General features: G+C 39.7%; 1 protein-coding gene across 2 annotated transcripts; it reads right to left on the reverse strand.

The window, feature by feature from the left end:
• Positions 1 to 345: 345 nt before the first annotated feature.
• Positions 346 to 9108, reverse strand: as3mt (arsenite methyltransferase). 2 transcript variants are annotated; one of them, XM_048249359.1, is made up of 11 exons: positions 8904 to 9108; positions 8595 to 8628; positions 7027 to 7154; positions 6630 to 6780; positions 6068 to 6204; positions 5846 to 5915; positions 5532 to 5613; positions 5090 to 5221; positions 4595 to 4737; positions 2828 to 2950; positions 346 to 964 (listed from the first exon to the last, which is right to left on the reverse strand). In XM_048249359.1, exons 1-11 carry the CDS (start codon positions 8927 to 8929, stop codon positions 860 to 862), a joined length of 1131 nt encoding a protein of 376 aa, XP_048105316.1. In that variant the 5' UTR covers positions 8930 to 9108; the 3' UTR covers positions 346 to 859. The 2 variants fall into 2 exon arrangements, with proteins under 2 accessions (XP_048105316.1, XP_048105317.1); XM_048249360.1 differs by lacking the exons at positions 8595 to 8628; positions 8904 to 9108 and adding an exon at positions 7410 to 7639.
• Between the last annotated feature and the right edge of the window lie 2536 nt (positions 9109 to 11644).

Consider the following 11644-nt stretch of genomic DNA (forward strand, 5'->3'; position numbering starts at 1 on the left):
GCTCTTCTACATGATGGCCTACATGATATTTTGACTATATAAAATGTGTTTCCGCTAAGTTCAATCTAAATCAAATAAGCATGTAATATTGGATAAGGGGAAAAAGTCATAGCCCAGTAAGGCAGTTTAAATCTGGTGTTACAGCATTTCTGCATGTTTTTTTTTTGTTTTGTTTTACTAAAGCCAGTTCTACATGTGCTTTGTGGCTTTCTTTATATGGTGTTGACTGTTCTTTGGCATTTGACCACATGCCACATGCTCTTTAATAAAACACCTGGACTCCAATTGCAAAAGCTTAGCCTGGTTGAGGGTTGCCAATGTGTAAACACAATTAACGAGCAGAAATTGAACCTGGAAATGTCTATATTTATTAGCAAAACAATCAGACAATGGAGGCACATCTTAGATTTAAGATTTAGATTCAAGTCAATTTAAGTGCAAGTGCAGCTACCTCTTGCTACAAGCCGACACAGCATTTAAAATCAGCACAGACAAAAATAACAACTGATTTAATAGATTGTACAAAGGACTACTTTAGCAGTAAACAGTTAACAGCAAAGAATAAGATGTTTGGTCAAGTGTTTTATCTGGAAAACTCCAGCAGGATCATACTTCTTAATCATCATATCTTGGTGTAGACTTTGGTGGACATTCCCAAACTTACTTTCTGAAACTTTTTTGTGAAATTGGTTTAATTAACCAATCCCCAATACACTGTCAATAAATTGTTTTATTGCCAACATCTGACAGAATTCCAATTATTTGATGATTTCAGCATTGTATGAGAGTGAGCACAACAGGATTTTGCTGTACCCCTGCGCTATTTCTCCACGTTTAATTGCAGCGTGGTCTCGTAGCCTCACTTGCAGCACGTCTTTTGTGCACTACAGCACCCCCCTGTGGACGGAGAGGGAGTTGCCTTCCACAGCTGCTCCACCAGTTCAAAAGGATTTGAGGACACAGCCTGAGGGAAAGACAATAATAGTACATCAGTAGAGCCCAAACCCCATTATGATCCACGATATGCCAAATTATGCCTCAGTGTCATCGTGTCTCATTTCATCAAAGATGATCTTCAGCTTAACAGAGATGTATCCCTTCAGAGCAATCGTGGCATGAGTTCCTGACAGTTTTACTGTCAGGTAACAGCCCACCTGACCCCAGATTCATAATCCTATTTGTTTTCATGCTATTAGTGTTTTTATTTGTGCTTGTGGTTTGTTCAAATAAGGCACTATGTGATATATGGTGAATACTATGAGGAAATAAGTTGTATTTCATTTAAATTCGGAGGACACAATTATGAACAGTGAGATAATTAGTAATTTGGGAATGAAAGAACACACAGAAAAATTAACCTAAATACATATTTTACTATCCCCCTGAGCAAACTTGTCACTGTGCACATACTCATACTTACACAGAAACATATCATAACAACAATAACAACATCCTGGGGGAAAAAAAGTTATAAATAGGACATACTCATAGTCATAGTCATATACTCATTCTCTCTCCAGGGGTCAGAATTCCAATTTTCCAAGTTGTCTGATTTGTGTTCACATCTCTTAAACTCCACATACATCAACAAATGTTTATCGACTAACAATCAAAGAGTAGGGCATCCATAAATGAGGTAGTTGTTGTGCCCTGTTTCTTCAGTTACCTTAGATCATAGCAAAGTAATATTATGAAGGATGTGCTACGCCTCTCAGGACAGACGTGTGAATGACATCTGGCATCTCACACCACATTTGAACCACTTTGTCACCATGTGCCATTTTGGTACGATGGGAACGTGGAGAAGGCAGCTTGTGTTGTTTTCATTCTGTGATTAGAGGAGCTCCACACAGAGATGCAAGGTGATGGAGTCAAATTATCTCCTCACCTGCATGCCTGCTTTCAAGCATTTACCTGGGTTATATGAATGGGGGAAGATTTAAAAAAAAGACAACCCAGCATGTTTGTCGGTGGTTATAAATAAACCCTAAAACAACTCTTTTGTGTCCGAGAGGATTCAGTGACCATGAACACTGATAAAATTCTTGAATTTCCCCTGGGGATCAATTATGTATGTATGTATGTGTGTGTGTGTGTGTGTGTGTGTATGTATGTATCTATCTATCTATCTATCTATCTATCTATCTATCTATACTGGTACCCTACTGATTCTGTTGTCTAATTGATGGTTTTAACTACGATTCGGATTAGGCTACACCTGATTTTAAAAAGCGGAACTTTTTCACCGCAAAATGTGCACTGTATCATGTAGACACTCTGCTTCTTTTTATGTTCACGTCCACATTAAATCCATTCCACTCACGTTATCAGGAGAATACAGTAGCCTAAAGTTTTATTTTGAACGCTTACTTTGGTCTCACTCATTGCATCCAAATAACAGAAATAGCAAATTCCAAGTTATGGTAGGGTAAGTTAAGCTATAAGCACATAGCCAATTAAACATGAAGAAAAAAGTGGCGGGACACTTTTGAAACTATTTCAGCTTGTGTAGGCCTATCAGTGCTTTCTGAACATATTGAACACACTTTTAGAAATACCGTGATAATACCGAAAACCGTGATAATTTTGGTCACTATAACCGTGAGGTTACATTTTCATACCGTTACATCCCTATTAGTGAACCATGTACAGATATCTGATATGGGCCACTTTCAAACGTAGATGTAAACAGGCAGTCCAAAAAAAATCGGATATTTTATTTAGCTTAAAGGCTCCTTTGCTTTGTAGTACCATGTGTTGAAACGTTTCCTTTAAGAATGCTGATATTACAACATGTGATTAGAAAAATAAAGGAGATGAACGCTACCTGAGGCTTGGCGCAGCAGGGGCTGCTGGGAGTTCCAGGAGACTGGAAGGTGAACTCGGAGGCAAATCTGGAGCACCTCAGGATGTTGCCCATCTCTGCACCCACCTCCATCACCTCATCCACCTGGGAGGAGGAAGGGGAGGGGGGTGGAGGCACAATAGGAGGAGTAAGTTTCAACATTCTTACCATTTTAATAACAGTCCTAACCTAACGGTCCTAAATGTATACATGAAAATCATGGTAAATGTTTTGAAATTCAGATCACATTCACTTTTGTTTTCTTTATTCCCTCTCCTTCCTCACTCCAGGAAAACAACAACCGTGATGGCTTTTGAGGCTGTGATGCCTTTTGACATTAAGGGATGAGCAATTGACACAATCTTATCAAGACCTGAAACAAGAGCACAACTGAGAAGAAAAGGAGGTAGGTACGATCATTTATACACTGTTGTTGTTTTGATTTTCAAGCTTTTTGTTTTGAGAGAGAGAGAGAGAGAGAGAAAGAGGTGAATGTGTGTCCGGTGTGTAGGCGACCATGGAGGAGTTTGTTGTTTGAAGACTGAACGAGATTCAGACTGAAGGAAAGAGTCGCCCTTAAGGCACTTTGTTGTGTGGTGAAGGCGCCAGAGGTTTTATTGGCTCGTGTCTTTTCAGGGATATCTTTTTATTGTGAGTCAGACAGGGCTGCTTTTCTAGAAAGGGTCGTTGGCTAATGGCTAACCTCCATCGCAATCTTTGTATCTTTGGTTCTTCCACAAAGGGTAGTTCCAACGATCAATCGCAAACATGGGCCGAAAGTTTGGTGGTTGGAACGACAGGTGGAAAGTAGTCGTTGAAGCGTCGTTCAGAGATAGATACAGTGTGTTGCAGTTGTCAATGTTTTAATTGCATTCGTTTGACTAGACTGACCCTCCATATTCATACCTGAACACCCTCCAAATTTACATTAATTCATCTTGAGTGCAGGGGTGGAATGACGGAGGTTAGACACAACTGTGTCCACATCATCCACTCATTCACACCTGCGCGTGAGCAGAGGCTGTAATTAAGAAAATATTGGGACACTACAGAAACAATTTCCTCCATTCATTATAAGTTGATTGTGCATTCTCATTTAATTATATATGTATGATGCAACCCCATAGATGCTCTAAAGAATGTGCAGAAATATTTTTGTAAAAAATAGGGACTTTTGGTGTAACTTTAATAAACAAAAATAAGGGGATCTTGTGTGCGGATATTCCTTCCTATTTTTTACGATTTCATTTTTTTTTTATCCAGCACCCTTTTGGATGTGCGCACATTACGTTTGTTCAGAAATATTTTTGTACCATCAACTTATAGCCTGATGTCATTAACACTGGACAATGTTTTGACCGACGGAACTTGACAAAGACAGACTTTCTTTTGCAATTCATTTGAGAGAACCCCAGCACCTCAAGTAAAAAAAAAATAGACATGACTATTTAAGTTAAGTTGATTTTATATGGTCAGCCTTGACTTAAATTAAGGCTATTTAGGGAGGTCCATTGTCCAGTCTTATATGCTAGTAATTACCAATGAGGCCACAGGTGAGCAAGACACAAGGACAATCGGTTTACTAGTGTGGTTTTGCTCTTTCTGAGGAATAAAGCATTCATTACATATATCATGAGTTATCATGAGTTAGGACAGTAAGCATGAGTCAACAAGGAACTGTACTGGCAGGAACGATGTCCATAAAGTAAATCTAGCTCCTGTGAATGAGGGAACACTTTTAGGGCGAACCTTGAAAGTATGTTGCGCATCAAACTCCAGAGTCTTCTCTGAACCTGTGATGTTCCCGTCATACATCACTAGGCACTTCTCTGCAGATGGACATTTTGGCACCTTGAAGAGGCGGTATGTGGCCGAGACAAATTTATAACCATCTGAAAGAGACATTTTTATGAGTCTATTTTGCAGTACATCTGCACATACAAAATAAAAGATGGTGCCATTCTGGGAAAAAATGGCGCCATTGTGTCAGGCATCTGGAAAACTTCATTCAAATGAGTTGACAGTCATGTTCAAATTTGCAGTGGTCTCTTAACATTTAATATATCGGTCAACTCATTGGAATGTCACTCAGCAACCATAGGATGACATCAGATACTGTAAATGTGCAGTGGTATCTTTTTTGCCAGAGCTGTATTTAAACCGTCTGACTCTGTATTTTAATTGTCTGACACTGACTCCAACATGCTTATTCGTGCCTGTGCATGTCAATCAAACAGCCCTTACCCAGCAGCTTCTCCAGTTCGGGATTGTCCACGGTGATGACGCTGGCGGTGACCAATAGGGGTGTGCTGAAGCCCACTTCCTTGGCCAATTGGTTGAGATCCTCCCACCACAAGGCTCCACCGATGCACTCCCCTTCAGGTAGAGAAGAGATGGCCTGAGTTACCACTCGGGGCCTGATTCATGCTAACCAAGATCTAGCACCTCTACTCCTAACATGTAAGCTACTCCTGGTTCTTTGGGATACTTTATATTTGCATTTGTTGACAGAGGCATTGGAATGTATGGTAAGTTGTTTGTAAACTGTCAGAAAATATTAAAGTTCTTAAAGTTCAAACTTCAGACTAATTCTATGTAATAACTGCCTTCAGACCAAGGTCCTGTTCACCGGATTATTATTAAATAATTGCCAGCTGTATGTTATCTTGTGCTTATCTTTTCTTACCCCACAAGACTTTATGAGACTTCAGGTCTTCAGGGAGTCTGCAGCTGCTGTACACATCACTGAAGTATAGCTCCCCTCCATCCTAAAAGATAACAGCATGCTTGTTCAACAAGCTCCTATGGAAAACGCACAGTATACATTCTTCAAGATGGCAAGTTGCCCTTTCTTTCTCTCAGTTCACACTGGGGGCACTGCTGTTCAACAGAATGTCTTCATAGGAACATTAACTACAGAGCTACACACAGAGCAACTGGGTTTGCACAGCTAATTATGGCTCAACTGTGCACTATCATCCTCATAAAAGAGTACTTTACCTTAAGCACGCGATAAGCCTCCCTCAAAACCTTTGCCTTGTCCGGGGAGAGATTAACCACACAGTTTGATCTGAAATGTGACAAAAACAAAACTAACAGTTAACAAAAAAGAGGCATCGTGCATTTCAAAAATCATACCACAGACCAAAACAAGTAAATTAATGATGCATGCCAACGAATGGTGTCAGAATGCTACTTAAGAAGAGTCACACATAGGCTTACATGATGAGGTCATAGGAGCCTTCATGCAGACCTGCCTCCTGCAGAGCCTCTATGTATCCTTGAACAAAGTCCACGTTGGGCTTTTTATAGCCAAACTTCTGCATGTGGTAATCTAGGTGCTTGCGAGCCACTTCAAGCTGCAAAAATGTAAAAACGGCAGATTAGCGGTCGTCAATAATTTCACGTTAATTATTTTTTCCCAGACAATGGGGGAAAAAGCTAGCGACCTCGAAACCCAAACATTTCCAGCCAAAAAAAATCTTATAACATAGTAATGGCATTGCACAAGTTTTCTCACTTAGGATCCAAAAAAGATAAGAGAGTATTATATTAATTGAAATTGCTTGGTCATTCCCTTGCCTTGTCATTGAAACATGTACGCCATTAGGAACATCAAACAGCTTCCAGTGGCCCTGTCTTCTATGTGTATTGTATGTGCATACATTCACTGGTGGTGGTTTGTGAGGTTCCCTCCTCTCTGTAAAGAGCTTTGGGTGCCTTGATAAAGCCCTACATAAATGCATTGTGTTGTTGTTGTTGTTGCCGAGTTGTACGTCCCTACCTGGCCCTCGGTCATGTCGATCCCGGTGATGTGGCCCTTTTCTCCCACCAGATGGCTCAGCATGTAGACGTCCCGGCCGCTCCCACTGCCCAGGTCCAGCACACGGCAGGACTCCAGGCACTCTGGCACCACCAGGCCGCAGCCATAGTACCTAAAGCCAGTAGAGAGGGCCTAGTCATGATGGTGGGGTGGACACGGGGTGGAAAAAACACAACTGAGAAAAAAACAACTGAGAAATATAAACAGACAGACACATCGCCAAGACGCCAAGACGCTACAAGACGCACACACAGTCTCTGTGTTTTCCATTATAATGTGTGATGGGGTCATGAAAGACAGGAAGCGGGTAATTCATTAATAGATTATTAATAGATAATAAATCAATATATTGGCTTACCTGGCTGAGACATCAGGATGCACCTCTGCTAAGGCTTTTCTTATATAGGGAGGAATGGGCTTTGCAGAAGGCACACAGGCATTGGACTTCAGGTCTGCGGTACTCTTCAATCTTTTGCCATAGTATTCCTAGTTTGGGAACAACGGTTATGATGACAAGCCTTCCCCACGTTTTAAATTATATATATATATATATATATATATTTTTTTTTTTTTTAAATGATACTATTTAACTGAAAATGTTAACAAATGTTTCACTGGTCAGCCAAATAACAATAGACACAATGCCACAGGGATCATAACCGTAACCATAACCATAAAATAAATCATATTTCAGCCTCGTCACTATTACAAGCCAGCTCCGCTAATAGGAATATAGCCTACTGCCCCAATAGACCATGGGTCCATGGCCGTCCATTCACGAAGATGTGTTATAGCTTTCTAAGTATATCTTTCATGTAGACAGCCGTCCCGTGTCTGGTTGATTTTGTACCTAGGCAATTATTTATGGTTGGTAAAAGAATGGCCGTCAACTCATTCAAGTATAAGTATAAGTATACTGTTTTGATCCCGTGAGGGAAATTTGGTCCCTGCATTTAACCCGTGAATTAGTGAAACACACTCAGCACACAGTGAACACACAGTGAGGTGAAGCACACACTAATCCCGGCGCAGTGAGCTGCCTGCAACAACAGCGGCGCTCAGGGAGCAGTGAGGGGTTAGGTGCCTTGCTCAGTTGCTCAAGGGCACTTCAGCCACACCTACTGGTCGGGGTTCGAACCGGCAACCCTCCGGTTCCAGGTCCGAAGCGCTAAACAGTAGGCCACGGCTGCCCCACAAAAAAATTCCACCACAAGTCCACTACTGTAGGTTTGTAGTTCCTCATTTAAAATCCCCCGGTCAGCCCTAAAACAGTGCAAACAATGTCATAGGAATCAACAATGTCATAACCATTCATACTCATAAATTCCACAGGCAGCCTCGCCAGCCAAGTCAGTCCCTCCGCTACTGTAGGAAAATAGGCTAAGTCAAAGTCAAAGTCAGCTTTATTGTCAATTTCAAGCCTTTATTGGCCTGACTTTGCACTAGTATTTTATTGACTGTCTATGCACAATTTCAACCAAATTTTGCTGCTCTTATTTTTTTTTCATTATTATATGTGCCCTCTTATTTACTTATTTACTTACTTTTTTGTTTACTTGAATGTTATGTTTGTCTGTGGACTTAAATTGGTAAAATATGTCTTGTCTTCACCGTGGGATAGTGAGAAACGTAATTTCGATCTCTTTGTATGTCTGGAACATGTGAAGAAATTGACAATAAAGACTTTGACTTTGACTAAACTTCGCCGTCCTATAAAGATGTGTTATATCTTTCTTAGTCTATAGACAACCTGTGGCGTATCAGATTGCTTTACATTATTATTATTATTATCATTATTATTATAGCTGTAGGGTAAAAAATATATACGGTCACCTTGACCTTCCAGCACCACATGTAGCAGCAACCTCTGCTCAGACTCAATTAAAATCTTACTTTCCTAAATGGAGCCTGTGTTCTCTAACTTACCTTTACATCACTGTGGATGGAAGTGTGTGGATTTCTGTTGGAATACATATCAAGAGCTGGTTCAGTGTAAACTCTGCTTTTTGGTTTGTTATACAGCTCATCTAATCTGTAGGCGACACTCTAGAAAAAAAACAAACAGGCTGACATTTTTTTGCAGCACGTGCTACATGTAACTCAACAAATATCAACTAGCATTACTGCAAATGTGCAAATGTCAACATTGATTAACTGCTGTGACCGAAAACATCAGACATGATGTACAGCTGGATCTGAGAACTTGAACTTGAACTCATCTCCAGTTAGCATTACCTGTTATCACCCAGATTCTTAGCCATATTCTATGAACTTGAACTCGCTTTGCTTCCAAAAAATCAGGAAATTCACGATTATTGACAAGGTGATCACCAGCAGATAGCAAACACATATAGCTGTCTACATGACACGCATGATTGACTTTTATATGTCTATGATTTTCTGTCCGTGCACGCACACCGCGGAACACAACACTCGAACACACGGCACTCCTCCTACTTTATGTCACAGTAAAAGTCTTACGGAAGGCGATCGAAGGTTGTAGAAAAATCGTACCACCAGCATGCAAGTCATGCTGAATTTGTCCAATGAATTGACTATTGGAGTAAAGGGGAATATAGACTGATGAAATAAAGGAGTTAAAAAATGGACACTGTAGCCAAATATGTGAATCATTCACAGGCCATGTAAGGCTATTCGGTAGGGCCCAGCACTGACGGGCCCCCCAAAGAGCTGAAATTCTAATGAAATAGTCCCCCAAAATAATACACTTGCTCTCCATATCAAATAGTCAAACGTTGGTCATGGCATGCACAGATCAACTGTAAGGGTCCTAATTTCCAGGATGATAATCCTTTCAATCTTATGGACTTTGGATCAGCTACTCTGCTTCATGGAGGTGTATGTGGGCTTATGCTACTGCAGGGGTGTCAATCATATTAGGTAGTGTTTTTTTTACCTTAAAATGGTACCCTAACTTAATATAAGCTACGTAAAGAGAATAGCATGTCTGATATTGCCAATGCATGCCCGGAATGCCTTCTATTGCATTATGTGACGTTGTTCTCAGGGGTAGGAGCATGACCCTTTTTGTCTGTTTTAGATTAATTGGTAGAGAGAAAAATGTATAGAAGAGGCCCTTGACTCTCGTGTGTTTGCGGGTGTGTGTTGGGGGTGCAAGATGGCCTATAGGTAAAATACTTTTATTATACATTCTCTATTCCATGTCCATGTACTCCAAATAATCTCAATTGTCCGACTGTTAATTGAATGACGTAAAGCTATATGTTTTTAAAGCCATAATCAAAATATAATCAAGTGATCTTTGACAACATAACTATAATCGCTCACTAATCTGACACTCACTCCCTTTAGCACCTTACCAGTCCCGGCCCTGTCACTACAAGCGTCTTATGCTTGATCACCCTCAAGCACATTGGACTTTCTTAATTTAATTTATATAGTGTATTTAGTATTTAGTTCTGTTCGTTTTCTTATCTTCTACTGTCTTTATTGTACAGTGGAGTTTAGTTATATGTTTATACTTCTACTTATGTTTACCATTTCTGCTGTAAGTGCATGTTGTGTGTGATGTCTGTATGCTACTGAGACCCTTGAATTTCCCCTTGGGGATCAATAAAGTATCTATCTATCTATCTATCTCTATCTATATCGATTTTACCCCCAGCCCAACGCCCCTGGCTGTGACCGACAAAATCAAACAAGATGTACAGTCAGAACCTGAACTCATCTCCATTAGCATGACCGGTTATCACCAGATTGTTGCTGCTTCCAAAAATATAAGAATTTCCGATGACTGACAGTGATCATGAGCAAACAGATAGCAAATAAGATAAACACACGCGCACACACACAGAAAACTATCAACAGAAGACAACACATATGAACCCACACTGTTCATTTGGACTTTTAAATGTCTTTTTTTTTATTAAACATCTTGACATTCATTTTGGCGAGAAGTTTGTCTGAATTCCAAACAATCTGGATGCGGACCATCTTTGACATAATGATGCACCATAAGATTTGAGTAGACCCTATGTGTGTCTTTATCCTTCCAAAACAAAAGTGGAATAAAATCTACTCACTGCAAAATGTAGACATTTTCCTTTCTTTTTTAATGCCTTAAACCGCCATTACAATATCTGAAATTTCAAAATAGGCTTTATGCTTTGGATCTACAAAACCAATAACATAATACATGAAGAAATTAGTCATTTCTAAATCATTATGTAAATGATTCAGCCAAGATACCATAACACTATCTACAATTGAAAATAAAAAGTGGTTCTGAAGCTTATATTGACGTCATTATACATTTTCACAAAGGCACAGTTCTGCTTTAATCATTTATTACTAATTATAGTATGTACCATAATAATTTAAGGACTTGCTTTATATCTATACAAAACTAAATGGTAAGCATGTATACACAACTTCTCAGATGTGATACAATTAGGTGGATAGATCTTCTCTAATACAACAGAACTTAAATTTAGAGAACTGCATTTCAAAAGCCCAACAGTATCCAACATACAGGCATAAAGACATCACTGCATTGTTTTTTGTAATCTGTTTTTAAATGTGAAGACACAAGATGGTGACTGCAGAAGATGTTGAGGAGGATGAAGATGGTAATGATGCAAATCATATTGACCAATAGCAAAAAAAATAAAAATAAACAAACACCCCTCAATGAAAACTACAGTCAACAAAATAAGGTTAATTCTATCAGGTTAAGTCTATCTATCCATTAACAACAGTTGCCATGCTGAGTAGAAATGCAGTGCACAAGGTAAAAGTGACTATGAAAATGGATGAAGTCTTTTTTTTTTAAATCTTAGCCAGGCCAATCTTGAGAACAGAATGTGGTTGTTATTTTGGTATGCTGTGTCAAAGGTGTGGTTCTTTGTGGTGTGCGAAGAATCTGGGGTGGTGGAGGAGTCAGATAAGGCGGCTGTAACACAGTCCCAGTTTTACCTAATCATCATCGTCGTCAT

Source organism: Alosa alosa, chromosome 7 (assembly GCF_017589495.1).
Source record: "Alosa alosa isolate M-15738 ecotype Scorff River chromosome 7, AALO_Geno_1.1, whole genome shotgun sequence".
NCBI lineage: Eukaryota > Metazoa > Chordata > Actinopteri > Clupeiformes > Clupeidae > Alosa > Alosa alosa.